Here is a 27825-nt window from a genome sequence, read left to right as displayed (position 1 = left end):
TCATTTTTATTTCTAGAAATATATTATAAAAATAACTGTTTGCTGTCTTGCTATTCATGGTTTCCTGGATTGTCAGAAAAGACTTTTGTGATTGCTTTTACACAGCTGAGCAGCTGACAGAAGCTCCAAAACTACATTCCTAGGACAGCTAAATGCTTCTGCTCAGAACTATATTGCTAAGACGATGCTTCCTTTAAAGCAGCCTGCATTGGCTGCCCTGCACATACTTAGCCTCTGGCCTTCTTCTCTTCCTGGCTGAGTGGACTGTTGGGCGTCTGCTATTCCTTGTAGCACAGAAGCAGGAAAGGGACTGTGCATATTACAGTAGTAAACGTTTTTTTCTTGTTTTGTTTTTTTCAGGACAGGATTTCTCTGTGTAGTACTAGCTGTGTAGACCAGGCTAGCCTCAAAACTCAGATCCACCTGCCTTTGCCTCCTGAGTGCTGGGATTAAAGGCATGTGCCACTGCTCCTTGGCTTTGACATTTTTATTGATAACTATCCATAACCTCTGTATTTTATAAGCCCAGGTTCTTACAAATGTGAGTGGAATTGCCTTGGTAAGATTTGAAGTCCTGTTGTGTTGGACTAGGCTCAAAGTAGTTTTAAAACATCTGAACGTTAGATCCAGTGCTGTGAGCTGCATCAAGCACCTATTCTAACTTTCTTTTTTTTTTTTTTAATTCCAGGACCCAACGGTAGTAATTGGCTCAGGTTTAACCATGGAAGAAATGATTTTTGAAGTGGCTGATACACATCTATTTTTCAATGACTTAGAGGTAAGTAGTTTAAGTTGTGGGGGTTTTGTTTTGTTTTGTTTTGTTTTTCCCTGTGAGGTATTTTATTCTATAAGGTGTTTGCTAGTGCCTGATTAGGAAAATCAGGGGTAAGGGGGAAGGGGTTCTGTTGACAGGCTCTCCATAGGCTTCTAGCTCCAGGAAGAACAGTGTCATAGTTGAATCTCTACATCTTGGGAGGTCTGGCTTAGACTTAGTTGACTTTTTTTTTTTTTTTTTAGCAGAGTTGGAGGTGGGATGTTTTGTTTCATTTTGTTTTGAGACAGGGTTTCATGTAGCCCAGAAGGGCCTCAGACTCACTATTGCCTCTATCCCTTGAGTGCTAGAGTTAGCAGTGTGCCACCATGCCAGCGTTTACACAGAGCTGGGGAGTAAAGACTGTTGGTGTGTGTTAGGCAACCACTGTGCCAGCTGAGCTAGCCCAGCTTGGAGGTAATAAAAAGCGTGGCACTAAGAGAAAAAGTATGTGGGTTTCTCAGAATGGCTCCTCTGACAGCAGCCAGGTCTGCTGACACACATCTATAATCCCCTGCCTAAAGAGACTAAGGCAGGAAGACCTGTTTCCAAAAAATAAGGTAAACATTGATTTTTGTTTTGGTTAGTTTATTTGTAAGTAAAGTACAGGAACACTAATATAAAAGTCAGTAATTCATGCCGGGCATGGTGGCACATGCCTTTAATCCCAGCACTCGGAAGGCAGAGACAGGCAGATCTCTGAGTTCTAGGCCAGCCTGGTCTACAGAGTGAGTTCCAGGACAGTCAGGGCTATACAGAGAAACCCTGTCTCAGAAAAAACAAAGTCCAGTATGTTATTATTAAATAATATATAAAGGATTTCATTATTTGTAGTGTTCATTGTTTTTGTTTGTTTTGAGACAGTCACACTGTGTAGCAGTAGCTAGACTCAAACTATGTAGACCAGGCTGGCCTTGAACTCAGAGAGATCCACCTGCCTCTGTCTCCTCAGGTCTGGGATCAGAAGTGTGCGCTGTCATATCCTGATGCTGCTGCTTTTTGATTTTTCAAGTGTGTGGGTGTTTTCTGTTCATGTTTGTTCAAGCTCACGTAGGTGCAGTGCCCATGGAGGGCCAGACGAGGCCATTAGATCTCCTTGATACTTGAGTCACCAATGCCCTGTGGGTGCTGGGAAAGAGAAGCCAGTACACTTGACCACTGAGCTGTCTGTCTTTAAGTCCTTGTGCCCAGCACGCGCACGCCTGTGTGTGTGTGTGTGTGTCTGTCTGTCTGTCTGTCTGTCTGTCTGTCTGTCTATCGTAGTTAGTTAATTTACCTTCATGGTCTCTAATTGATAGATGACTAATCTTACTGCTATCAGATGGGTTTTCTCCACTTTTGTTGACTATTTTTTCTTTTCAGTGTAATTTGTCAAAGGTCATTATATGACACAGAAAACCCTGAAATCTATATGAATCTATTATATTTTTCTTGTAGAAACTGTTAAGTATTTTTGGTTCTGTTCTGGGTTTTGGTTGGTTGGTTGGTTTGGGATTGGAGATGTTTTTGAGACAAGGCCTTAGTGTGCATTACCCAGGATGGCTTTAAACTCCTGCCTCGGCTACCTGAGCGCTGACATTACAGGCACACAGTAGCACTCCTGACGCTGACTGTGTTTCTGTGCGCGTGTATCATCCATGTGTAAGTGAAGCTTTATGTACTCAGCTCTTAGGAAAATAGAACATTCGGGGAGTACAGGTGAGGAGCTCCGGGCATTGCCTTTTGAGTTTCCCTTTGGGGTGAACATGGTATAACAGATCACAGGACTGGGGCTGTGAGACGTTCTCCAACTGGGTGCAGCATGTTCCCAGCCTGGGCCTGAGCAGGCATCCTGTTGAAGAAACTAGTAATAGTAATAGGTTGTTGTGGCTAGAGGAGAGGGCTGTTGGGAAACAGGACAGAGGCTGAGAGGGAGCAGGGTCACCATTTCATAGCTTTATACTCTGCACCATGTGCTACATCGATGGGTTTTTTTAAAAGCAGCAATTATAAAATAAAAGAACATTTACAAACACCAAGCAAGGCCACTTGTCTTTAAACACAGTTCTTCAGCAAACCAGCAAAACTGGGGTAAACTCCAGCTCTACAAAGCTTTAGTCTTCCCTCAACTACACTTGTTGACAATGTGAACAGCATAGTTTTTAATCAGTAAACATTAGTTGAGAACCTACTGTGTGTCAATAATTATTCCCAAATTGTATTTGTAATGATTTTCTAGACGTAGTCCGAATTCAGGACTGAAAGTTTTGGAAGAATTTGACCTGAATGTGTTCCTGCCCCCCCAGGTCAGTAGTTCTCAACTTCAGGGGCATAAGAGTCTTCTGCGGAGTGTCTTAGAATTGGAGAGTCTAGTGCTTCAATTCCAGAAGTCCCAGCAGGTCTGACATGGACCCAAGCATATGAATTTTACAAACCTTCCCCAGAGGATTCTGGTGTCAATGCCCTAGTGGTATCAGGGAAGACAGCAGCCAGTTAGGCAGTTGGTGCATCTGGGCTCCTCTCTCTACCACTCCCCAGTCGTGAGACACTTAGAAAATAATCTAGATATAAGCATTGACTTAGATGACCTGTGCTTTATGCTTAAAATTTAGTTATGTATTTTGCTTCCAACTATTCTGATTGGGTTTTTTGTTTTGTTTGTTTTTTGTTTTATTTTTTGTTTTTGTTTTTATTTTGTTTTTTTTAAACTAAGATTTGTGTACTTAATGTGCTCTCTCTGCATACATGCCTGCATGCTAGACGAGGACATCAGGTCTCATTACAGATGGTTGTAACACACCATGTGGTTGCTGGGAATTGAACTCAGGACCTCCAAAAGAACAGCCACTGCTTTTAACTGCTGAGTCGTCTCTCCAGGCCCCTATTCCTAATTTTGATATCATACTTTCCTAACATTGTTTTCCCAGTTAATCTCCCAAATTAATTGTAAACAAGTCAAAAATTAATTGTAAACAAATTGGGCTGTGGTGACACATGCCTTTAATCCCAGCTCTTGAGAAGCAGAGGCAGGCAGATTTCTGAACTCAAGACCAGCCTGGTACCCAGAACAAATTCCAGAACAGGTAGGTCTTTTTATTACAATGTCATGGTAGTGGGGGCACCTCTGCTCCCTGGAATAAAAATGTGCATTTTGTCTTTTAACAGGAGTGTGACCAGGTGCATGTGGAAGATGTGGCTTCTGATGACAATGGCCAGGATTTGAGGTGTGGTAAACACAGTGATCCTTGAACATCAGTACACCCAGGATGTGCAGAACACTGCATTCAGAGGAAGAAAGGACTACAGTGCGCACAGTGTACTGCTAGAAGAGCCAGAATCCAGTGTAACTAACCGAGACATAGAGTATAGTGAGGCAGTGATAGAAAACTGATGAGAGGCAAGGGAGGAAGTGACGTGTGCTGATCTGTAAAGGGAGCAGATGGCACAGTTATAGAGGCCTCAGTGGTGTAGCATTTGACCAAGGCCTCAAGAATTACCAGGTAACAAGACTGGGTGATGAAGCAGCATCTTGGAGTGAAGGGTGACTCTGCTACTGGCTTCCTTTTATATAGATTTGCTGCTGGGAGAAAGCAAGCTGCTAGACTGGGTCATTCTAGTTGCACACAAACATCAGGAATTTTACTCGGTGAAGGTTTGATGGTGTCAGGAATATCCTTATGAACTGTTGTATTTCAGTGAAGACTACACCGGGGGGGCAGTCTCACTGTCAGTTCAGTCTCCTCATTCCTCTGTTGGCTACTGTTTCTTCTGACCTATTGATCTTTTAAAAAATATAGGTGTGTGGGTAGGGGTGTGGGGGTGTATGTGTGTATGCAAGGAGGTCAGAGAACGTGAAGTCAATTCTTTCCCTCTACCTTTACTTGGTGTCCAGGAATTGAACTTAGGTCACCAGTCTTGTGTGGCAAAGCACATTTACTCACTGAGCCATTTCAGTGGCCTTGGCCAAAAAGTATCATACATAAGTGCTGGAGGGATGGCTCAGCGGTTAAGAGCACCGGCTGCTCTTCCAGAGGTTCCGAGTTCAATTCCCAGCACCCACATGATGCTTATAACCATTTAGAGTGAGCACTGGTGCCTTCTTCTGGAATGTAGATGTACATACAGAGAGAGCACTCATATACAGTCAATCAATTTTTTTAAGTACCCAAACATTTAAAGACTTTAGGGAAAAAGACTGTCCTATCACTTCATGTTAATGTTAATGTTTTATAGGTAACCTCATAGGTAAATATTTCCCCCTGTGAATTCCTAGAATTAAGCATTTCATCGATAGGTGTTTGTTTGTTTTTGAGACAGGGTTTCTTTGTGTAGCCCTGATTGTCCTGGAACTCATTATGTAGACCAGGCTGACCTCATACTCAGCTCTGAGTGCTAGGATGAAAAACAGGTATAATTTCTTAAATATATAACAGAGCTGAACCAAGAAGGTTAGAGCCAAGAAGGAAGCCCTGCCTGCCAAGCAGCAGCTCCTCCTCCATGTGTTACACCTTTCACGGCCAGGACTCTGCCGCATCTTCGGGCCTCTTGGCTTATCTATCTGTTTGTTTTCTCTTATCTGTGACTGACTAGATTTCCTACTTTATGTCTTGGCAGCTTTTCTTGTTTGTTTGGGTTGTTATGTTTTGTTTTCTTTCTGAGACAAAGTTCTCTGGGTAACTTCCTAAAACTCAGTCCTTAGTTCTGGAACTCTCTCTGTAGACCAGACTCACCCCCAACTCAAGAGATCCACCTGCCTACACCTCCTGAGTGATGGGATTAGAAGCATGTGCTGCAGCCATCCAGCTTCTGTGAAGCATAGAACCTTACACTTAAATTATTGAGCCTATTTTGACATGTTTGGTTCTTTTGAAAAAGAGTCTAGGGCTGGAGAGATGGCTCCGTGGTTAGGAGCACTAAGTGGCTCACAACCATCTATAATGGGATCTGATGCCCTCTTCTGGTGTGCCTGAAGACAGCTACAGTGTACTCATATAAATTAAATAAGTCTGGAAAGGAAAGGAAAGGAAAGGAAAGGAAAGGAAAGGAAAGGAAAGGAAAGGAAAGGAAAGGAAAGGGTCTATCTCAAGGTATCCTGAAACTTGTTATGTAGCACATTTGACCTTATACTTAGGATCCTCTGGCTTCAGTTTCCCAAATGCGTGTGTGTGTGTGTGTGTGTGTGTGTGTGTGTGTGGCCACCATGGCCATCTCTAGATTTCTTCTTTTTCTACAGCCATAATCGTACTTATATAGTTGTATTAGTTGGTAGTCTGCCTTTTCTCACTGTACAGTAGTATTCTGTCATCCCAGTGAGCCTCTGTGGAGCACAGTGCTTATGTTATTTCCCCCTTTCCTCAGTGGTCACCATCAATTCATCCTGGGAAGGTAAGGAGAGGCTGGACATACATCCTGGAGCACACTTGTTCTCCCAGCACTTGGGGGTGGAGACAGGTGGATTAAAGGAGCAAGTCCAGCCTCAGCTACATAGTGAAGCTGAAACTAGCCTGGTCTACATGAAGTGTTTTCTAAAAAGACGGAAAAGAAAAAATACAACCACTAGTGAGGATTTGTTAAAGCTTTAGCTGTTTATCAGATACTAAGAACAGGCCACAGACTCAGGTAACACAAGTCCTGTGGGTGTTGAGTTGCATTTTCATTATCCTCTTGTCTTTCAGCAACTACAGCTTCTCCACAGATGGTTTCAGCGGTTCAGGAGGCAGTGGTAGCCACGGTTCATCTGTGGGTGTTCAGGGAGGTGTGGACTGGATGAGGAAACTGGCCTTTCGTTACCGAAAAGTGAGGGAAATCTACGACAAGCATAAAAGCAATGTGGGTGGTAAGTGTGGCCGACTGCTCTGAACTGGACCCCTGATGCTTCCCTGCGCTCCTTTCCCACAGTGCCCTGGGTCTGCCTTGCAACCTTCTAGGAATTTATGCCATGTTAATTCTGCATTTTAAAAAAGTGGTGATCCTAAATCCCGTCAAGCTAATGATCCAGTTGGCCGTTATGACAAGTTCATGTTGTCAGATAACAAGTGGGTCTGCTTTTCTGAAAGGCCTCCTCAGCCCCCAGAGGAAGGAAGCACTGCAGAGACTCAGAGCAGAGATCGAGGTGCTGACGGACTCCTGGTTAGGAACTGCACTCAAGTCCTTGCTTCTCATCCAGTCTCGGTATGGAAATGGACTTTATATCCCATCTTCTCAGCGTGTTTTCTAGTCCTAAAACAAGCTAGGCCATCCCCTAAAGTCAGAGATTACAGGAATGAGCCTCAGTAGTGGCAGTGGAGGCAAGGGCAGATCTCATGAGTATGAGGCCAGGACTACACAGAGAATCCTGTCTCTCAAAACACCATAAGGAGAGAGATTGGGGGGTGGGGGTGGGGGGGGTCAGGTAAGAGGGAGGGAGGGAGAGAGGGAGAGAGAGAGAAAACAGGATTTAAATGAAAAGGGCTCTAGAGCCAGGCATAGTGGTAAACACCTCTAATCCCAAGTCAGAAATCGAGGCAGAAGGACCAGCAGTTAGTTTAAGCCTGTCCTCAGCTATATATTGAATTATTTTTTTTTAAAGATTTATTTATTATATGTAAGTACACTGTAGCCGTCTTCAGACACTCCAGAAGAGGGCGCCAGATCCCGTTACAGATGGTTGTGAGCCACCGTGTGGTTGCTGGGATTTGAACTCTGGACCTTCGGAAGAGCAGTCGGGTGCTCTTACCCACTAAGCCATCTCACCAGCCCCCTATATATTGAATTATTTGAGGGCAGTCTGAGCTTTATGAGACTGTCTCAAAAAGAAATTGAGGGGCTGGCAAGATGGCTCAGCTGGTAAGAGCACTTTCAAAGGTCCTGAGTTCAAATCCCAGCAACCACATGGTGGCTGATGCCCTCTTCTGGAACATCTGAAGTCAGCTACAGTGTACTTGTGTATAATAATAAATAAATCTTTTTTAGAAAGAGAGAGAGAGACAGAGAAGGAAAATGAGGAGAAACAATGTGCTAAGAAGACTAAAGGGGGTGGGGGGGGGTGGCGCTGGAGAGATGGCTCAGCAATTAAGAGCACTGGTGCACTGGTGACTTCTAGAGGTCCTGAGTTCAATTCCCAGCAACCACATGGTGGCTTACAACCGTCTGTAATGGAATCTGATACCCTCTTCTGGTGTGTCTGAAGAGAGTAACCATGTACTCACATATATAAAATAAATAAATATATTTTAAAAAGAAGACGACTAAGGGGGCCAGCAGCAGCTCAGCTTGATTTATGTTATCAAGTTTGCTTGCTACCAAACTTGATAACATAAATTCAACATGCATAATAAATACATGTAATTTTAAAAATTAAGATGATTAACAGGATTTTGGCCTTGAACCCTAGACTGGAAAAGAAATGCAGCTATAGCCATTCTAGTAGCATGTTGTTCCCTTGCTCTCTCCCTGCCTCCCTCCCTCCCTGCCTCCCTCCCTCCCTCCCTCACGTCTATAACCTGGGAACAAACAACTCAACTGAGGATAGAAATCCATGGAAGTTAAGGACCTAGGGACTTACTGTGTCATCCGGAACCTGAGTGGCGGTCGTGTGAAGAACAGAGAGTGGCATTTCCATTAAATAGCAGATGAAAACTCCCCACTGTGTACCTGTTTTCTAAAATGTGGAATCCATAACAAGAAGACAGTGATAGTAGCCAACAGACTGCAGTGAAAATCTGGCCAAGGTAGAGAGGTGGCTCAGTAGTTGAGTGCACTCACTGTTCTTACAGAGGACTCAGGTTCAGTTCCTAACACCTACGTGTATGTGTATAAGCCATCTCACTGGCCCTTCTGCCTGTTAATATAGGAAATAAAATCTGAATAAGTATAACAATTGAGCTGGATGTGATAGGACATCGCTTTAATCCTAGCACTAAGATAGCTGAGGCAGGAGGATCTCGGAGTTTGAGGCCTGGTCTACAAAATGAGTTCCAGGACAGCCGTGGCTACACAGAGGAACCCTCCATGGAAAGGAAGGAAAAGGAAAGGAAAGGGGAAAGGAAAAGGAAAAGGAAAAAGAAAATAATATTGACATTGAACAGTAAGCGTCCAGCTCTTTGAGACTCCCTTCTAAGTGAGAGACTAAAGATCTGACGTGTTTGAGTCCATCCTCTGGGTCGCTTCCGTTTCACCACTCTCTTTCCTTCTCATTCCCTTTTAGAAAGAATTGTGTGAATGTTCTGATCACTACCACCCAGTTGGTTCCAGCCCTGGCCAAGGTTCTCCTGTATGGACTAGGAGAGATATTTCCTATTGAAAACATCTACAGTGCCACCAAAATCGGTATGGTCTTCTCTCCCGTGTTCTCTCAGGGAAATTTCACTGGGGCTTGTGTTATTGTCGGTACACAAGCTGCCCAGTGCAAACGGGCTTCCCATCCAGCAGTCTTCTGTTGAGGTGGTTGAGGCTTAGCAGTTACCCTGTTTGCTTAGGATGTAAGAACTAGTAAGTTAAATGTGTTCCTCGCTCCCACAGCATCAGCAGCCTCATTTTTTACCTTAAAAACCTGTGACTGAGACCAGCTAGCTGGGTAGAAGGAGAGAATCAGCTCTACAGGTCGCCCTGTGATCTCAATGGCACATGGATGATCCTCACCCACTCACACACAAGATAAATAAAAACCTGTGTCTCTGGTGGAGAGATGTCTCAGCCGTTAAGAGCACTTGTTCTTGCAGGAGGCCTGAGTTCAGTTCCCAGCACCTACATGTTGGCTCGCTCCTAATTCCTGTTCTGGGGAATGTGATGCCCTCTTCTGGCCTCTGAGGGCAGTAAGTACATGCATGATTCACATACATATATGTAGGCAAAACACACATAAAATGGATACATTGAATTGTTAAAAAAAATTTTAAATAAGCTGGGCAGTGGTGGCGCATGCCTTTAATCCCAGCACTTGGGAGTCAGAGGCAGGTGGATTTCTAAGGTGGAGGTCTACAGAGTGAGTTCCAGGACAGACAGGGCTATACAGAGACAGGGTTGTCTTGAACCTCCCCACCCAAAAAAAAATTTTAAAAGAAAACTGAGTTAGTAGTGGGAGTTGTGTTATTGTTCTCTAGGGATCATTTCTGAAAGTGCCAGAGGTGGGCTTCGCAGCCGTGGTTTGTTTTGTTTTGTTGAGTCTAGGGCTCTAGCTTAGGTTGCTCCCTTCTGTCTTAGCCTTCCAGGTTCTTGGTTACAAGCAATTGTTCCACACCAGATATCAAGTATTTTTTCCTATAGGAAACTCCACGGACTGGTATTCTGCAGAGACTTGGTTGGCCACATCCTCCGGGAAGAGCTCATTACCTGAGTATTAAATTACACCTGAGTGTAAAATGAGGTGTCTGTCAGAACTGGCTCTGTATACATCTCTCCTTCCCTTGTGGCTGATAAGCTTTCTTGTCCCCCCAGTATGTGGAGGAGGTACACCAGAGGCCTTGATCAGGACACGTCAGGGCAATGGGGATTTCCTTATCCTTATTTCTGAACACAATATGGTCCTTTTGCTTGGTCTTAGGGAAATGTCTGAAATCTGAACCAATTTGTTTTTCATAAGCAGATCCTGACTTAATTAAAGAGACTATCGTGTAATTAAACTCTTTAACACTTTGAATATAAATATTCACAGCTAGGCATATAGAAAAATGAAATATTACATTTATGACTGGAAATCATTATATAAGCCAGATTCATAAAGACATACTCAGGAGGCAGGAGCCGGCCAATCTCTGTGCAGTCAGTCAGCCTAATCTACAAAGTCAGTTCCAGGACACCCAGGGCTATATTTCGAGACCATGTCTCAAAAAGAAAAGAAGATAGATAGATATACCACATACTTTCTCTCATACATGAAATTTTGGTTTAAGTTGGGGTCGGGGAGAAAAGCTTTTAGAAAAGGCCTGTGAGAGGAAGGAAGAGATCTCAGAGTGGAGAGGAGCTGTTGGGAGACAAAAGGAACCAGCACTGGGGGAGGAAGGAGCTGGGATTTTGATGGCTCAGCAGTGTTTCCCTGAGTTTAGCTCCCAGCATCCACATCAGGTGACTCACAACTGCCTGTAGCTCCAGCTCAGCTCCTCTGGCCCCTGCAGTCACCTGCACATATGGACCTACTTATATGAGTACGTGTGTATACATGTACACATAATTAAATATATAACATGTATGAAGATGCCATTATGCTAACCTAAAAAATTAATTTTAAAAACAAATTCCAGTCTGGGGTTATATCTAATTGTCAGAATGCTTACCCAGCACGCATCCCTGGGTTTGATCACCAGCGCCATAAAACAAGAGAAATGGGGAAAAAGTTTCAGAGGCTGCATGAGAGCTTAGTTGGTTAATATTTGCCACACAAGCCAGAGAATGTGAATTTGTTCCCAAGCACCCTTGTGTGACAGGTATGGTGACAGACACTGCGATCCGTCACTGGGGAGTTAGAGACAGGATGACCCTTGGTGCTCCCTGGCCAGCCAGGGTAACTAGGCAGTGAGCTTCGGCTCCTAGAACTGGGTGTATATATAGCTCCTGAGGGATCAATGACAGTGGAGGGTTACCTCAGGCTTCCATGTACATGGTCACACATCTATCCTTATACATACATAGACACACACAAAATAGAAAATATTGGTTTAATTATTTAGTTGAATAATTTAATAGTTAGACCAAATTCAGCATAACAACTGAATGCTGCAGAGGAAAGTTAGCACTGAAACTGGCACGTGCCCAGAGAGCTTTGTCTCTTTGAGTAGGACCCAGAAATCCATATGCACCATTGTCTGGACCAGCATGCCACTGAGAGGCCACTTGGCTAGGAGTATCAGATTTACAGTTGTTCTGACAGACCAAGCAGTATAGAGGAATAGGTTTTTATCAACTCCCTTGGTTCCTAGATTAATACATTTGTGTTACTGTTTTTTGTTGGTTTTGTTTGGGTTTTTGTGTTGTTGTTGTCGTCGTTGTTGTTGTTGTTGTTTATTTGGCTTAGTCCTGGCCATCCTGAGTGCTGGGATTAAAAGTATGTACTAGCACTACCTGGCTCTTTTTTTTTTTTTTTTTAAATGACTGAAGCTTCAGAACTTTTTATGGAATTAACTTGTATGTATGTATGTGCTCATGCAGGCAAGCAGCCAGGCACACATGTGGATTTCAGTCTGCTCTCTTTCCAGCGGATGGGGACTGAGGAGTGAACTGGGTCATCAGGCTTGGCAGAAAGCGTCTTTATTCACTGGGCCATCTTGCTGGCTGCTCTATGTGTGTTTCATAATCACTTTCCTGCAGATGGCATGCAAGTGTGTGGAGGAAGGCTCTTAGGGCACTGGGTCTGGCAGGAATGAAAAGTAAGGTTAATGGGGCAGGATGAAGAAAGCAAAATTAGACCTTGCTTAACTGAGCAGGGACAATAACTTGTGAGTGGTCAGGGAAGAGCAAGGCTGGCTAGAGGCACACACCTGAGTTCCCAGCACATGACAGCTAAGGAACAGGATTCCAGTCCAAGGAAGGCCTGGGTGGCACTGCAATGCCTTGCCATTATCCCCGCAACTGCCACCCAAAAAAACAAGGGCTATAATTTTCTTTTTTTTAATTTGTTTATTTATTTTTTTATCTTATTTTATGTATGTGAGTACACTGTAGCTGTACAGATGGTTGTGAGCCTTCATGTGGTTGTTGGGAATTGAATTTTTAGGGCCTCAGCTTGCTCCGTTCAACCCTGCTTGATCAGTCCCTGCTTGGTCAGGCCCAAAGATTTATTTATTATTATACATAAGTACACTGCAGCTGTCTTCAGACACACCAGAAGAGAGTGTCAGATCTCATTACAGATGGTAGTGAGCCACCATATGGTTGCTGGGATTTGAACTCAGGACCTTCGGAAAAACAGTCAGTGTTTTTACCCGCTGAGCCATCTCGCCAGCCCCCTGTAATTTTCTTTTATTTACTCATTCAACAGAGTATTTCCCATAGCCATACTCCACTTATGTTTTAGGTATTGACTCCAGGTTAGGGGTGATTTTGATACCACCAAACGATTCTTAGAACATGAGCCAGGCAGTGGTGCACACCTTTAATCCCCATGCTTGAAAGGTAGAGGCAGGCAGATCTTTCAGTTCAAGGCCAGCCTGGTCTACAGAGTGATCTCATAGCTGCTCCCTCATGAGAACATGGCTCTGGTTTGGTCCCAAGCACCACCAAAAACCATCAGTTTAAGACATTCATTTCCCAAGGTCAGCTAAAGAGCATCTAAATTTCAAATACCATATACAGCTGTTGGGTTACAACCATATGCCTCGCAGGCTCCCATGGATAGCTCAAAGTTCTTGGTCACATGGATGGCCCTGATTAAAACCCTGTGACAAAGAAAGTCATGAAGAAAGGGACTTTGGGGCCCAAGGGAGTGGGGTAGGAGTAACCAGAACACATTATTATACACAGATGAAATTATCCAAGAACAAACTTAATAATAAAAGAATATTACAGAGCTTTAAAAAGAGAATATTTGCTGTAGATCCAGGCTACAGCGTGGATTTACAGTAGAGACACAAGCCAAATCTAGCTGCTGGCTGGCTTGGTGTCCTGGGTGTGTCACTAAGCTGTGAAGGCCCTTTATCTGTAACGTGAGGAATTGGAGACACACAGAAGATCTTGCTCACCGCTCCTTCAGCCTCAGCTCATTGTCTCTTCCATGCGAAGGCTGTGGGAGCCTTAGCACTCTTGATGTGAGGATGAGGGGGTTGTTTTGGTAATGGCGCACTCCACTCCACATGGGGTCAGTTATCCCGTCCAAGCTCAGGCAGATGAGCAGAGCAGCAGACCTTTTCTTTGGTATTAGAAAAGGTAGAGAAGACTGTCCTAATAGGATTTTTTTCTCTCTCTCTCTCTGTAGGTAAGGAGAGCTGCTTTGAGAGAATTGTTTCGAGGTTTGGGAAAAAAGTCACATATGTAGTGATTGGAGATGGACGAGATGAAGAAATCGCAGCCAAGCAGGTAACTGGGGAGGGAAAGTTCAGTTATGTGGCTGTGCATGAAGCAGTCAGAGAAACTGCACAGGAGGTACACAGTGTACAGTGGTGCACATCTGTACCCCTACACTCTGGAGGCAGTAGGAGGATGAGCTACTGGGGAGGGGGGGCAGGGCTGGGAGGGAGGGCGAGAAGTCTGAGGGTGTGGCTTACTTAGCAGGGTGCTATCTAGGATGTATAGTCTCCCGGGTTCAATCCTCAGCACTTTATAAACCAGGATGGGGCATGCCTGTAATCACAGCACTTGTGAAGTAGAGGCAGGAGGATTACAAGTTGAAAAGGCATCCTTAGCCACATAGTGAGTTCATGGGATACATGAGACCCTGTCAGGTGGTATGGGGAGAAAATGGGAAAATTGAAAAATATTTACAACTCTTGTGTATCTGTGGTATGTATCGTCCTTCCTCACTTTTCTTTAAAGGGAAAAAAAGATCATTGTTCCCCAAATGGAGTTTTCCTGTAATTTTTTAGATTTCCTCTGTCCTTTCCTCCCTACCTTTCAAGAATCTTAGAACCAGGCCTCGGGATAGGAAGCCCTGGGTTCAGACCCCAGCACCCACTATACTACTATACGTAATGCTACACTGGAATTCTAGGACCCAGGAGTGGGGAAGGAGCCAGGCATGGTGGTGTACGCCTTTAATCCCAGCACTCGGGAGGCAGAGGCAGGCGGATTTCTGAGTTCGAGGCCAGCCTGGTCTACAAAGTGAGTTCCAGGACAGCCAGGGCTACACAGAGAAACCCTGTCTCGAAAAACCAAAAAAAAAAAAAAAAAAAAGTTGGGACGGGCCTGGAGAGATGGTTCAGTGGGTAAGAGCACCAACTGCTCTGCCGAAGGTCTTGAGTTCAATTCCCAGCAACCAAATGGTGACTCACAACCATCTATAATGGATGCCCTCTTCTGGTGTGTCTGAAGACAGCTACAGTGTACTCATATACATAAAATAAATAAATCTTTAATAAAAAAAAAAGTCTGAGTGCAGGCAGATCTCTGAGTTCAAGGACAACCAAGGCTACTGAGAGAAATCCTATCTAAAGCGCTCCCCTCCCCCAAAATCTAAGTGTCTTATGCAACTTAACCTCCTTTCTGTCAGGAACCGTTCTGCCAGCCTTTATGAAAGAAAACTAGTCCTTGCCTGAGCGTGCCCCAAGGAGGAGGAGACTAGCCCCATCAGCCTGCCCATGGGCTCAGCACACTGCTAGTGTCCTCCCTGCCATTCCTGCCCTGATCTGGCACTGCTGCACAGGGAACAGAGTCAATGAAACCAATCGGGTTCCCTTCACAGAACGCGGATTCCAACACTCGAGGCCCTTCCAGCACTGTACATGGTGCCAAGAGGCACAAACCTGATGGCGTGCCATCTGCACAGCGGACATCTGGGGCATGGGTAGGGTTTGAGCCTGCTAGAGCGAAGGCTGACAGGAAATTGACCATCTGCCAGGTAGTGAGGCTTTCTTTAGTATCAGCTTCTTCCCCAGCCTATCTGTTGTAACAGGACCTCCTGTTGCTCAGCCTGGTCTCAATCTTACAACACTCCTGCCTCAGTCTCCCGAGTGCTGGAATCACAGGTATTCACCACCTTATTCAGAAATATTAATTTTTTTATTTGAGCCATTGTATTTGATCCTGAAGACCTTAAAAGCTGGAACAGGTATCTCATAAAAGTACAGGTAGCATTGAAACCTGAAGATTCCTCATGTCAGGATAGTGTCCCGTGTTGGACAGTTATTACACATGGCTTGATGCTTCAGGCCTGTGAGGTGGGCAAGCATAGACGGTGTCTGTGGTGGAGGGGTGTAAGCTGCGCTAACTATCCTTGTTCTCTTCCAGCACAACATGCCCTTCTGGAGGATCACAAACCATGGAGATCTGGTGTCCCTGCACCAGGCTTTAGAGCTTGACTTCCTCTAAGAACTGGAATGTAGACCCTTCCTTCCTTCCTTGTGAGCTTCTTTTTACCTCCAGCAGGAGCCAGAAGCCAGAACCCTCTGAGCCCCTTCTCTCCTGTCTGTCTCTCCGGGTCTCAGCGCCCCCTCCCCTTCTCTTCTGCTCTTTCTCCCTCCATGAAATGCTGGCGAGAACACAATCAGAACCAACAACTGCAGTTATTCTGAGTGAGCTGCAGCCCACATCCCCTGTACAGCAGGAGGTGGCTAGATAGAGCTGCAGACCGGCTGCCGCTACCGTGCTTTAATTTTTCTGTTTCAATTGAAAAAGGAAGAACAAGAAAAGCCGATGCTCGGGCACAGTTGTACTCTTGCTGCATGACGGACCGACCGGGAGCTGCTCCTGATCTTGTGGATGGAAACTGTCCCCTTGAGATCGTCTTCTGTTCTCTTAGCTATAAAACGTCTCTCCCAGTGAATGGGTATGTTATTTTTATAGGTGAGGGTCTGGCCTCTGCAGCAGCCTCCCCCACTTTTCTATGAAGAAAGCCGTGTGTAAAGTTTCCGTGACAGTAGTAATGGAAATATCTAAAATACCTCCGTGACTGGACAGGACAGGACAGAGGCTCCAGTGCTCTGCTCTCTGGGGAGGCTCCTTGCCATCTACAGGGCCCTGGTCACTTTAGACTGTGGCATCTCCCATCTTGTAAGCCTCGGTCTCCTTGGCAGTCCTTCTTCATCTGTATCTAAATGGCACAACCCTGGAAACTCCTTCGCACAGACAATAAATCTAAGCCTTTACTTGTACTTCAGAAGCTCTGTCCCAGGAGGCTCAGCCTCCAGACTGGAGAGAAGGGCTCAGACTTCTTAGACTGTCACCCGTGGCTCCTGAGGCCAGGGTTCACCTCGTGCTCCTGCAGAGCAGTTCCTGTTCCCAGCAGATGCTGGCCTCACGCCCTGTCCTCACAGCTTCCTGTCTCTGCAGCTCTGGCCAGCCCCTATCCACTCATTGCAAGTCAGAAAGGCCAAGGGCAGGCTCTAGCTGCTTCCTTCACCTGCACTTACATGCGGTGATCCCACCTTGTATTTACACAGATCTGTGCCTAGGAGTGGAGAGCAGAGAGCTAGAGTCAAAACCCATGAAATATCCCACTGCTTAGAGTCCATGCTGAAGTGGGAAACCAGGCCAGAAAGACTTTCTTGACTTAAGTGCTTAAAAATACAATCCTGAGCTAGGTGCAAGAGCACCTCTCAAGGCTGCCCCTAGTCAGTTAGGAGGGGAACTGGGCCTTAGTGCCAGCCCACAAGCCCAGCTGTGTTTTGGTTTTATTTTGATTTTTGTTTGGTTTTTTTACGGCACTATCCCTTCAGGACCAATGTCGGTGCCTGTTTAATTGGGTTAAACGTCCCTAGAGTTGAGGAAATGTGCAGCCTTGGTCTTCAGGAGGTCCTTGACCAACCCCTAGCTATAGTCACTGTCCGCAGAGATACCACAGCCCAGAAGCAAAATTCCTCTTCATGCTAGGCAACCAGATAACGACAGAAAGGCGGACACTTCTGAGTACTTCTGAGACCAGCAGTTGAGGAAGGGGCTCAGACAGGAAGTAAGGTTTGTGTCTTGGCCATTCATTTGGCTTTGTTGTGAGGTACAGGGTGGGAGCAAGGAGCTAGAGTCTAAGTCAGACCCTCCTAGGCTGCCATTAGCACCACACCGTTACCCTAGTCACGGCCAGCCTTGCTTGGTGGTCCAACCTGGAAAACTCCAGGATGAGTTTTACTTCCAAGTCTCAGTCCTTCCCTCATTAACAGTGTAGTTTCTTGTGCTGGACAACGCCACCTATTAGTGCTGTGCTTCAGGCTCACCAGACGCCAAGTGGTGACACACCCTTCTGCACACAGGTACCACCACAAAGACTTCAGGGGAGACTCTCTGTCCTTAGAATATAACAGGGAATCCCTTTCCTCTTGCCCTGACTGGAGAGGCAAGGAGGTGTTCTGAGCTGAGTGGCTACTGTTCCCAAAGCAGCTACCCTGTCAGGGTAGACAGAGGAGTGCATTGGTGTCTCCAGGGACTGCTGCCTTTGTGCTGACTCTCTCCCTCCCTCCCACAGAGGCTTGGGAAGGAAAATGAGCAGGCAGCATCAAGAGCTGTTTGTAATAGAAAGACAACTTGGTGGTAATAGCACCCGCAGCTTGTGCAGAGGTCCAAGGCTTGAGCACCCACAAGGCTATTCACGACCTCTGGCTGAAGCTCCAGGGGGTTTGTTGCCCTCTTCTGGCCTCTTCAGGCACCAAGCACTTACATACGTGTAAGAAACACTCATAAAATAGAAAATCCTTTTAATATTAAAAGCTGTTGGAAGTTAGAAGGCAGTCCTTATTGAAGGAACACCTTGAAGAAATTAGCTGGCGAATCTTTTCCCTGCTGGATCCTGTGTTCTGGAAGGTTAGTCAGGACATCTCATGGTGACAGCTAGTTCTAGGAGTGTGTGGGGTGGCAGGAATGTCCTGGGATACAAGGTGGCTTGACTTTGGAATGTAAAAGTGACTGTGCCTTAGCATCACCCTGCCCAGTGCCCCTGGGGCAGCCGGTGATGTCCGCGAGAGTGGATACCTGCTCCACATTTTAGGTGCCTACTTGGCCTTTTGATTTGGGGGTGTTCTCTGCTAGTCGGGTGTCAGAGCTAATGTCCCAAGAGACTTGGCACAGCTTGTCCGTGTTCACCCAAGCTCAACCTTCACAGCCCCAAGTAGAATCTGATTGGCAAGCTGCAGCAGCAAGCTCATGGCGCTTCCATAGACACTGCTTTGAATGGGAGTCACACAACTGACAGGAGCACCGGGCAGAGCTCCGTGCTGTCCTGGAACAGTGCAGGCTAGCCGCCAAGTGCCAAGCTTGGGCCTCATTCCTCACTCTCCCCAGGTAGCTGAGGCCCTTGAGTAAGCGTGTGCTCCTGGCTGCTCACTGGTCAAGCAGCTAGAACTACCCAGACACATCCATTGTAGATGCCAGGGTGGCATTCTGAGCTTCCCAAACATCTTAACCACAAGAGGGAGAACCCTGCTTGTGTCCCAGTCTCATCTGTGGGCCGCTTGCCCTCCCTCTACCCTGAGTCAATTCTAGTGAGCATGGCTCCCTGGCTGCCTCCTCACACTGAGCAGAGCCATCCCAGTTCAGGACCATTTCTACTTGGATCTCCACTCTCCCTCTGGACTCCAGATGCCTCTTTAGCAGGAAAAGGCATCCGTGGGTGGGATATATTTATGTGACTTCGGGCATTTGTGGCTATAGAGTCCTTGACCATAATGTTATATGTAATGGGAACTATCTTATAAACTTGAAAAAATAAAGTTTTTATTTTCTATACAATTTTCTCCTTTGTCTTTTCTAAGCCATGCAGGGTCCTAATCAGGGCCTCATCAAGATGTCACCCTTTAACTAACTGAGTCAGTCATTTCGCGCACACACAAAGTCATCATTTGGTCTATCCTGGAAAATAAAAAATTGTAAGTTTGCAAGAGAAATGTTTATTTGAATTGTTTCTAAAATACACTGCTTTTTAAGGTGTAGAAATGGAATCGATTTCAGAGCTGTCGGTCGAGTGTGCTGAACGTTGCCAAGGAGAAGGCAGTCTGTGCTGAGCATTAAGCTGCAACCCAAAACCAATAAAGCTAAGGAACTAATGTCCTCTGATCTGGCCTGATTCCACGTCCCATCAACCAGTTGTTCTTCGTTCCTCCACATTTGGTCTGATTGCCCCCACTAGCTTACAAAAGGGCCAAGAAGCCCTTTTACCTATTGTTCCAGTGAAGGAAATTAGAAATTGTTTCTAGTTTCCAAAGGTGAGATATGTCGGACCCCGAGGTGAATTTTCTCTGGGAAGTAGAAAGTTGTTGCAGTCTCTGGTTGGTGATCTTCTGAGCCACGGTGCAGCTGAAGTAGACTGTTAGCTGTTGTCAGTACCCCTACTCAGTCACAAGTACAGATTCTAGTGTTGGCTGGTTTCCTAACCCTGTAGTGCTTAGACCCCTTTGACTCCTGACTGGCCAAGTGTTCCCTGGATTTGTGAATGAGAGACACACACCATCTAACTTTGATAATGGTTTGACTAGCTCAGTGGCTGGACGTGTCTAATCCTCCGTGCGGCTAGCATACATTCTCCCCCCTAGCCTCCCTGAGTCAACTTGCTAAATCATCATTTCATCTCTGCTACCCCAGACCCAACTGGGGAGTGAAATCCCTCTGCTTCCAAGTCCTGGGGAACTCCCCCAGGTTCCTTGCCCTTGCAATCTAAAAGTCCCGCCTCTTTCCTGCCCAGCCCTTGAGCAACTTTATTTCCCAATCACAGCCAACTAGTGACAGGCTCCCTTTAGCGGAGCAGATTCCCATGTGATTCTGGGAGCCAAATTAAGACAACCTTAGAACCAATCCCCAAGAAAGCAAACATTCTAACTACGGTACTGTCACTACCCTGGTTTTAAGTCTAAATTTTAAGAACTTAGCGTGGTAGTGCTGAAACTGAGCAAGGGAAGGAGGATGTGCTCAGGGTCATCTCAGATAGACCACATTGTATGTCACAAAACGAGAGCAGGGTAGTAACGTCTTTCTTTTTTTAATTAAAAAAAAAAAAAAATGTGCCGGGCATGGTGGCGCACACCTTTAATCCCAGCACTCGGGAGGCAGAGGCAGGCGGATTTCTGAGTTTGAGGCCAGCCTGGTCTACAAAGTGAGTTCCAGGACAGCCAGGGCTACACAGAGAAAGCCTGTCTCGAAAAGCCAAATAAATAAATTAATTAAATAAATTAAATAATTTCATTTTGTTGGAGACAGGGTCTCATATAGCTCAAGCTAGCCTCTGACATTGTCACTGAGGAGTCTGAACTCCTGATGTCCTTGCCCAGACTGGTAGGTGTGTCACACTGGCTCAGCCCTCTATAGTTCTTACCCTTTTCATAAATGAGAGTAACAGTGATTTCAGGTGTGTATCTCTGGAGGCATCTGTTTAGAGAATGACACCTTCTGGTGTGATTACATCCCTTTTTCCATGAGAGTGAACACGGAGGTGGTGACTTGTTTTTCAGACCCTTTTAACATCAACAACCACGTTGGCTCCTTTTACTGGTCTGGAAATTAGGTCCTTTCTGTCCATAACAGTCAGCCTGTACACTTTTAGTCTAATAAGTACCTTCTTCCAGGGCCTCTTCCAGGCTCCCACCTGCATCTCTGCAGCCTCCTTAGCTGTGAGCCAACCGCACCCCACAGTCCCTTTGCAGTGGGACTGTTGTGCCACAGGGAACAGCATTCGCAGATTCCTTCTCCAACAAACCACTCAGACTCCATGCTGCAGTCACTGCTGACGTAGCTTACAGCCAATGCCTCAGTTTCTCAGAGGGGTCTTCCCCAATGGTTTTTTATAAAGCTGCAACTTCCACCCACAACATGCATCCTCCCTCTCACCTCTCCATCTGTTTTCCTTTCAGTACTTGGCATGATGGTGCTTGTTTGGGTCATAGGTTCTTTCATGTCCACACAAATAAATGAATGACTGCTAGAACTATCTAGGTCCCAGCACTGGGACCTAGAACCTTTTCTTTTGCCCCTGGAGCCTCTCTCCTGTTCCCTGTTCCCGACAAGACCACAAACCTCCGAGAGCAGAACACCCCACCTCCACAGAGCTATTGACCACATCCCAGAAGCCACCGCACCTCTCACCCAAAAAGAACCCCCAATACTTTACCTTCCATCCAGCCCCTCAAACCTGCCTCCCCATCCTCAAGTCCTCTTTAGGCTCAGTACGGAGCTGCTAAAAGAATACACTAGCTAGCATCTGCCCGTGAGTTCTGCCAGCCAAATGAGCAACTCCCCGGGCTCAATAGCCCCTGCATCTTGGGAAGCAAAATTAAGTCAAACCTAAGATAGCCCACATCTGTATGCCAGGGGTCTATGTCAGTTTTAAGGGGTTCCAGGCCCCTTCTACATGTCTGTAAAGGGTGATAGACTACACTTAGTGGTACATACTGGTCTGGAGAATCTCAGGAGGCTTTAATACTGTTAAACACATGCACATATGTTCTTCCACATAGATTGAGGTAGGAGAATGAAAATACTTAATGGGCATCACATGGCCTAGACCACAGGTCCATAAGGCACTTGGTATAAAGGTGGCCTGAGCATCAGGACACTGGAGGGACATATCTGGCCTCACTGTTTAGGAGTCTACCCAGGATCTGTCCAGGTGGGCAGGGAAAGAAGCTAGGGTGGCAACCAGTTCAGAAGCCAGGATGATGTTCCGAGAACATAAAGTGCTTTTAGCATTTGTTGGTTGAAGTGAATGGATGGGATGGGGTAGGGAAGAGTTCTCCCAGAATCTTGTGTCATCTAGAGCGGGCTAGGGAACCAGGAGCCAGGACGCCACCAATCACCTGAGAGGTGAGAACAACAAACAACCAAGTGTTTGCTGACAGCAGTTCCATCGGCTGCAGAAGAAAAAAATGGCTTGCACATGACTGGCCCGCCTTGTCCCTTGCAAGGCCCCACTCGCATTATCTTCCTCACTGGCTGAATCAGACCCTGCCTCAGAGGACTCCATTCAGCTGCACCTCCTCTGTCAGGACAGCCCGAGCTTTGGCCTTGGTGAAGAAGTTCTCTGCTAACAGGGTGGCACGCCTGTTATAAATCAGCTTAGGAGGACGATGGGGAGGCAGGAGTCCTAGGGTCCCATCCACGAGGTCAGGTTCCCAGCTGCAGCTAGGGTGCAGCCAGAGGTAGTAGATCACACGCAAAGCCAGTCCCAGGAAGAAGCAGGCTCCTCCTATTGTCACCCACATCAGCAATGAGATCCCACTGGGCAGCCAGGTGCCGTGTGTCACCCAGGAGGTGGTGACCAGCAGAACACTGTCACTGAGGATGAAGATCAGGTGGATGACGGCCCGGCCTCGAGTGCGGCCCCCAGACACGTTGAACCAGGAGAAATAGAGGATGAGGGCCATTGTCACCCGGTATAGCCACTCACCTTTGGAGCCAGGCATAAAATTTGTGCCTTGAAGCCAGATCCAGAACAACAGTACCAGCCATAGACTGAAGAAATGCAGGGCCACATAGTAGGGGAAGACAGCTGAGAACAAGGCGATGGCACAGATTCTGGGCCCCAGCAGCAGCAGGTTCCACAGGAAGTAGACAGCAGAGGAACTCCGGCCCAGGCGTGGCTTGGAGGGAAGACAGGTACGCAACGACCGATGGTAGTCCAGCAGTGCCCACGAGATGCCAAGAAAGGATGAGCTGATGCCAAACCCTACCAAGAGCAAGAAGAGAAAAGTCAGCCTGGGTGCAGCCTGCCTGTCAACCCCCAGACTCACAGGAACCCTCACAGAAACCCAGACGCAGGTCTTAAAAGCCCCAACTTGGGCTGGTGAGATGGCTCAGTGGGTAAGAGCACCCGACTGCTCTGCCGAAGGTCCAGAGTTCAAATCCCAGCAACCACATGGTGGCTCGCAACCATCCGCAACGAGATCTGGCGCCCTCTTCTGGAGTGTCTGAAGACTGCTACAGTGTACTTACATATAATAAATAAATAAATCTTAAAAAAAAAAAAAAAGCCCCAACTTGCTCAACAGACAGTTGGAGAGAAAAGAGGAAACACAAAGGAAAAAAAAAAAGAAAGAAAGAGAAAAAAGTAAACACAAAGAAAAAAGAGAGAGAAAAAAACAGTTGAAGAGGGAGAACCTTTAGAGGTGTCAGTGCTCTGCTGTCAAATGCTGTCCCAGTGATATTCTTTTTTTTTGTTTTTGTTTTTTTGTTTTTTTTGTTTTTCGAGACAGGGTTTCTCTGTGTAGCTCTGGCTGTCCTGGAACTCACTTTGTAGACCAGGCTGGCCTCGAACTCAGAGATCCGCCTGCCTCTGCCTCCCAAGTGCTGGGATTAAAGGCATGCGCCACCACGCCCGGCTCCCAGTGATATTCTTAAGTATGAGAGGGGGTGTGACATGTCTCAGAGCGTAGTAACAGGCCTCCAATTCTAGCTCTCCTCAGGACTGGGAGTGATGGCCAGCCCACCCCTCTTCACTTGCCTCCATGTCCAGCCTAGGCCATTATCTTGACTTTCTAAGATCTAGGTGTTGATGATAGGGTTCGTGTCCCAGCTCTGCACCTGGGCCTCCAAGAAGAGAGTAACACTGGCATACCTAACAAAGTGTCTCCTCTCATCTCTTCTAAGGGTATTCACTCAGCAGGAGTTTACTGATAACCTACTGCATCCTCGGAGCCCACTTGTGGCCTGATATCAAAGCTCTATCTATCCCCATCTCTTAACTATTTGCCAACTCCTTACCCTACAAACCCCAGCCCAAATAAATTCTGGGACTACCCACCCACCTAGATTCCACTCTGCTGTCAGAGGCCTCTGTAACAACCCACCTACCCCATTAACCCAATTACCTCCTTTTTTAGTTTGGTGATCCCCACCCCCTACCCCATCCCCAAGACAAGGTTTCTCTGTGTAGCCCTGGCTGTCCTGAAACTCATTCATTAGACCAGTCTAGCCTAGAAATCAGAGATTCATCTGCCTCTGCCTCTGCCTCTGCCTCTGCCTCTGCCTCTGCCTCTGCCTCTGCCTCTGCCTCTGCCTCTGCCTCTGCCTCTGCCTCTGCCTCTGCCTCTGCCTCTGCCTCCCAAGTGTTGAGATTCAAGGCCTGCACCATGATGGCCTGACCTTTATTCTACCCTCGAGCTCCTGGAGGGTAGAAAACTTATTCTGCTTATTTGGATTCTCCAGGTGGCCCAAAGCGTGGTGCATAAACGTCTGCTCAATCAAAAGCAGAGAAAAGCCTGTCTCCTCAACCGTGTAGACCGTCTCAACCTGACTCTGATCTCAAGCAAATGTCGTACCTAGCAAGTGCTGAAAAAGGGCAGCCACCTTTCTGCACACCTCCCTCTTATGTGACATGAGGGGTTCTCCCAAGTCCCATGGCAAGTGATGACAAGACAGGTTCCTTGGAGAGCCACTGCAGAATGAGGAATGAAGTGATGGGCAACAGAAAGGGGTGGCCTGGGCTCTCAATAAGGTGTGAGGCAGACCGTTGCTTAGGCTCAGGCTGGGTCCGTGGCCTTGAGGAAGTCTCTCCCAAGGCTTCTCACTGTCAAGATTCCTCTGAGGGTTTATGGGGCACTGCCAACCTGCCTCTTCTGGTCAATTGGTACACCTAGTGTAACTATTTGTTTTAAGGCTACTGGCTGGGTGGAGGATCTGTAGATCTTGTTCACAGCTGTGTCCCCAGCAGAGTGACAAAGAAGAAATGAGTATATGAAGGCACTCTGTGGGGATCAAATGAAGTCTTGAGCAGATGTGTATTACTGACATGTGCACAACCATGTCAAGGACCCCACTGCCTCAGTCCCATGGGGATGACAGAGGCCCCTGGTCTAAGCATAGATGTTTAGAAACAGCTGTCCTAACGGGCATGGTGGCGCACGCGTTTAATCCCAGCACTTGGGAGGCAGAGACAGGTGGATTTCTGAGTTCAAGGCCAGCCTGGGCTACAGAGTGAGTTCCAGGACAGCCAGGGCTATACAAAGAAACCCTGTCTCAAAAAATAAAAAAGAAAGAAAGAGAGAAAGAAAGAAAGAAAGAAAGAAAGAAAGAAAGAAAGAAAGAAAAGAAAAAAGAAAATTCTTCCTCAATAAATAGAATAAAATAAGAAATGGAAAGCAATTGAGAAATACACCTGACACTGACCTCTGGTTTCTGCATGTACCTGAAAATGCACACAAACTTATACATATACACATGCACACAAGACCCTGGACTTTATATACATGCAATTCCCCACATTTCATCTTCCCTTAACTCCAAAGGATAGACACATTTATTCCGCCCACTGCTCGGATGAGAACCAATGGATGATGGTTTGAGTCACTGTTCCAAGCCCATGCAGCTTGAATCCAGACCAGCTGCCTAACACTCAGGCGCCCTCTTTTTTTTTTTTCCTAAGAGTGAGAACACCTGAAAAGGAGAGAAGGGTCAGCAAAAGTGACAGCCCCAGCCGGGCGTGGTGGCGCACGCCTTTAATCCCAGCACTCGGGAGGCAGAGGCAGGCGGATTTCTGAGTTCGAGGCCAGCCTGGTCTACAAAGTGAGTTCCAGGACAGCCAGGGCTACACAGAGAAACCCTGTCTCGAAAAAACCAAAAAAAAAAAAAAAAAAAAAAGTGACAGCCCTGGGCCCAGCACTCACACTGGTAGTATTCCGCCTGGCCATTCTGCAACACAATCGCCAGCACCAGCGTGAGCTGTGGCGTCGCCTCCAGGAAGCTCTCGAAAAGCTTCAGCATGCTGATGTCCAGGGAGAGAAAGTCTGCGTAGGCCAGGTCACACTCGGATGGCACCTCCTGGTAGCACATGGACAGCCCTTGATGCATTCCATGCAGACACCTAGGCAGAAGACACAGGTGCCCAGGGGGGCCAGGTCAACCTTCTGTGACGTCGTCCATCTCCTACCGCTGAGTGCACAGAGGCAGACTTCAATCCTAGCTTGTCACTTAAAAGCTACGGAACCTGGAGCAAGCCACCTAACTAACCTCATGGAACTTGCTTCCTCGTCCGTAAAGTGGGGGAAACTCAGCTTCTACTCTTGCTGGTCAGGTATGATCCCAGGCGCATCACAACCCTGTCCTACCTACACACAAGAGCCCCATTTCAGAGATGGAAGATGGAATTAAGAAGTAAACAGGAGGGGCCTGAGAGAGGGCTTAGCTGTTAATCGCATCCACTGCTCTTGTGGAAGACCAGAGTTTGGCTCCCAGCACCACCTGTAACTCCAAGGGATCGACACCTTCTTCTCTTGGGGCCTGCCTGTAATAACTCCTTCGCAGTCATCTGAGCTGTACTCAAGATGATACAATTGTTCAGGCAAAATGCAAGCATTCAAGAGGTCCCTCCCCGCAAGCTGAAGACTATATACAGCTTTCCCAAGATCTGAGACTTCCACAAGATTCTGGATCCGGCCACCCTAGCCCAGCCCCGCCCACACCATGAAGCCCTGCCTTCATCATAAGATTCTGAGCCCTTGGTTGATTTCGCTTTCTCCCATCTAACAACCCAAGGGACTAGTCACAGTTTGGGGAGGGGGAGGGGGGAGCGGGGAAGAAAAAGTTCTCAGGCCAGCACTTGCGCCAGGGACTGTCTGTCTCACTGTCCTCACTTTAGACTGACCCTGGGTTCTTCCCATTTGAGAAAAGCACACACCATCCACACACATTTTCCAAGAACCAGTCTGTGTCTAGTCCTGGCTGACTCCGGGGACACGGATAAGTCAAGCAGGACCCTCTTCAGTCCTTGACGGGGAAGCAAATGTTCGCAGAAGACAGAAATGAACAAGAAAGGTGAGGCGCATCTCTGATGTTCCCTTCCTCTGTTCCTGGCCCTGTGTTTTCACCTCCGCCCAGGGAAAGAAGACTGAACTGGCTCTGAAGGCTGTCAACCCACTTTTCTCAAAGGGCCGGGCACTCACCTATACAGGTAGCCGAGCTGCAGCAGGTGCAGCAGAGCCAGAAAAGGACGCGAGAGCTGCGAATGGTGCAGCTCGGTGGGGTCAGCTGTCAGCCAGAGCCAGCTGAAGAGCTGCAGCAGCACCGAAGCTTGGCCCAGCAGGACCAGTACCAGCGCGGCCCACAGGTAACGGCCAAGGAGCACGTACTGGACAACGGCCCACAGGTCAGCGATCAGATCCAGCAGGAAAGACAAGATACTCACCAGGCCTACGACCACGTCTAAGGCCACATGGTGGTGCACGGACAGAGGCATGATCCTCTCCAAGCAACCACACAACCACGGACCTGCCCTCCCGCCCCGCTAGTCCGGCAGGAAGGGGGCGGGGCAGTCGTCCGGGAGGCTGGGCTGCTGGGCGGAACTTCCCCATCTCGCCCCGTCCGGGGTGGAGCGAGCCCGCGGCCCCGCCCCCACACTGGCCCCACAGCCCAGACCCCGCCCCCAGCCCGCCCTGTGCAGAGCCCGGCCTCTACTGGTTTGGATTCTGCTTTTTGTTTTGGTTTGGTTTTGTTTTTTGGGTTTTTTTGTTTTTTTTGTTTTTGTTTTTGTTTTTCGAGACAAGGTTTCTCTGTGTAGCCCTGGCCTGGAA

General features: G+C 47.0%; 2 protein-coding genes across 4 annotated transcripts in view; one reads left to right on the top strand and one right to left on the bottom strand.

Moving 5' to 3' along the window:
- The window catches only part of Eya3 (EYA transcriptional coactivator and phosphatase 3), a 76864-nt gene extending 60361 nt beyond the window's left edge, over window positions 1–16503 (top strand). For all 3 annotated transcript variants that reach the window (XM_085838880.1, XM_029476027.2, XM_085838879.1), the window contains 7 exons: window positions 689–778; window positions 3956–4014; window positions 6466–6626; window positions 6847–6961; window positions 8976–9097; window positions 13674–13774; window positions 15641–16503. In XM_085838880.1, coding sequence (XP_085695006.1) covers window positions 689–778; window positions 3956–4014; window positions 6466–6626; window positions 6847–6961; window positions 8976–9097; window positions 13674–13774; window positions 15641–15721 — 729 coding nt within the window. In that variant the 3' untranslated portion in view covers window positions 15722–16503. The remainder of the gene's footprint in view (window positions 1–688; window positions 779–3955; window positions 4015–6465; window positions 6627–6846; window positions 6962–8975; window positions 9098–13673; window positions 13775–15640) is intronic.
- A 2691-nt stretch (window positions 16504–19194) lies between these two features.
- Xkr8 (XK related 8) lies at window positions 19195–27592 on the bottom strand. Its single transcript, XM_021160602.2, has 3 exons — window positions 27199–27592; window positions 25924–26120; window positions 19195–22988 (listed from the first exon to the last, which is right to left on the bottom strand). The coding sequence occupies exons 1-3, from the start codon at window positions 27489–27491 to the stop codon at window positions 22273–22275; spliced, it is 1206 nt and encodes a 401-aa protein (XP_021016261.1). The 5' UTR covers window positions 27492–27592; the 3' UTR covers window positions 19195–22272.
- Window positions 27593–27825: the final 233 nt, after the last annotated feature.

This window comes from Mus caroli, unplaced genomic scaffold, assembly GCF_978045245.1.
Source record: "Mus caroli unplaced genomic scaffold, Mus_caroli_1 scaffold_6, whole genome shotgun sequence".
In the NCBI taxonomy this organism is placed as follows: Eukaryota; Metazoa; Chordata; class Mammalia; order Rodentia; family Muridae; genus Mus; species Mus caroli.
This window is presented reverse-complemented; position numbering and strand designations above follow the sequence as displayed.

What these genes read in the sequence shown, in the direction of transcription:
- Xkr8 (XM_021160602.2), bottom strand. Translation starts at nt 27,491, where the DNA reads ATGCCTCTGTCCGTGCACCACCATGTGGCCTTAGACGTGGTCGTAGGC. An exon ending in CAGCTCGGCTACCTGTATAG is followed by an intron (nt 26,121 to 27,198) that starts GTGAGTGCCCGG and finishes TCTTCTGCCTAG; the next exon opens with GTGTCTGCATGGAATGCATC. An exon ending in CCAGGCGGAATACTACCAGT is followed by an intron (nt 22,989 to 25,923) that starts GTGAGTGCTGGG and finishes TGCTCTTGGTAG; the next exon opens with GGTTTGGCATCAGCTCATCC.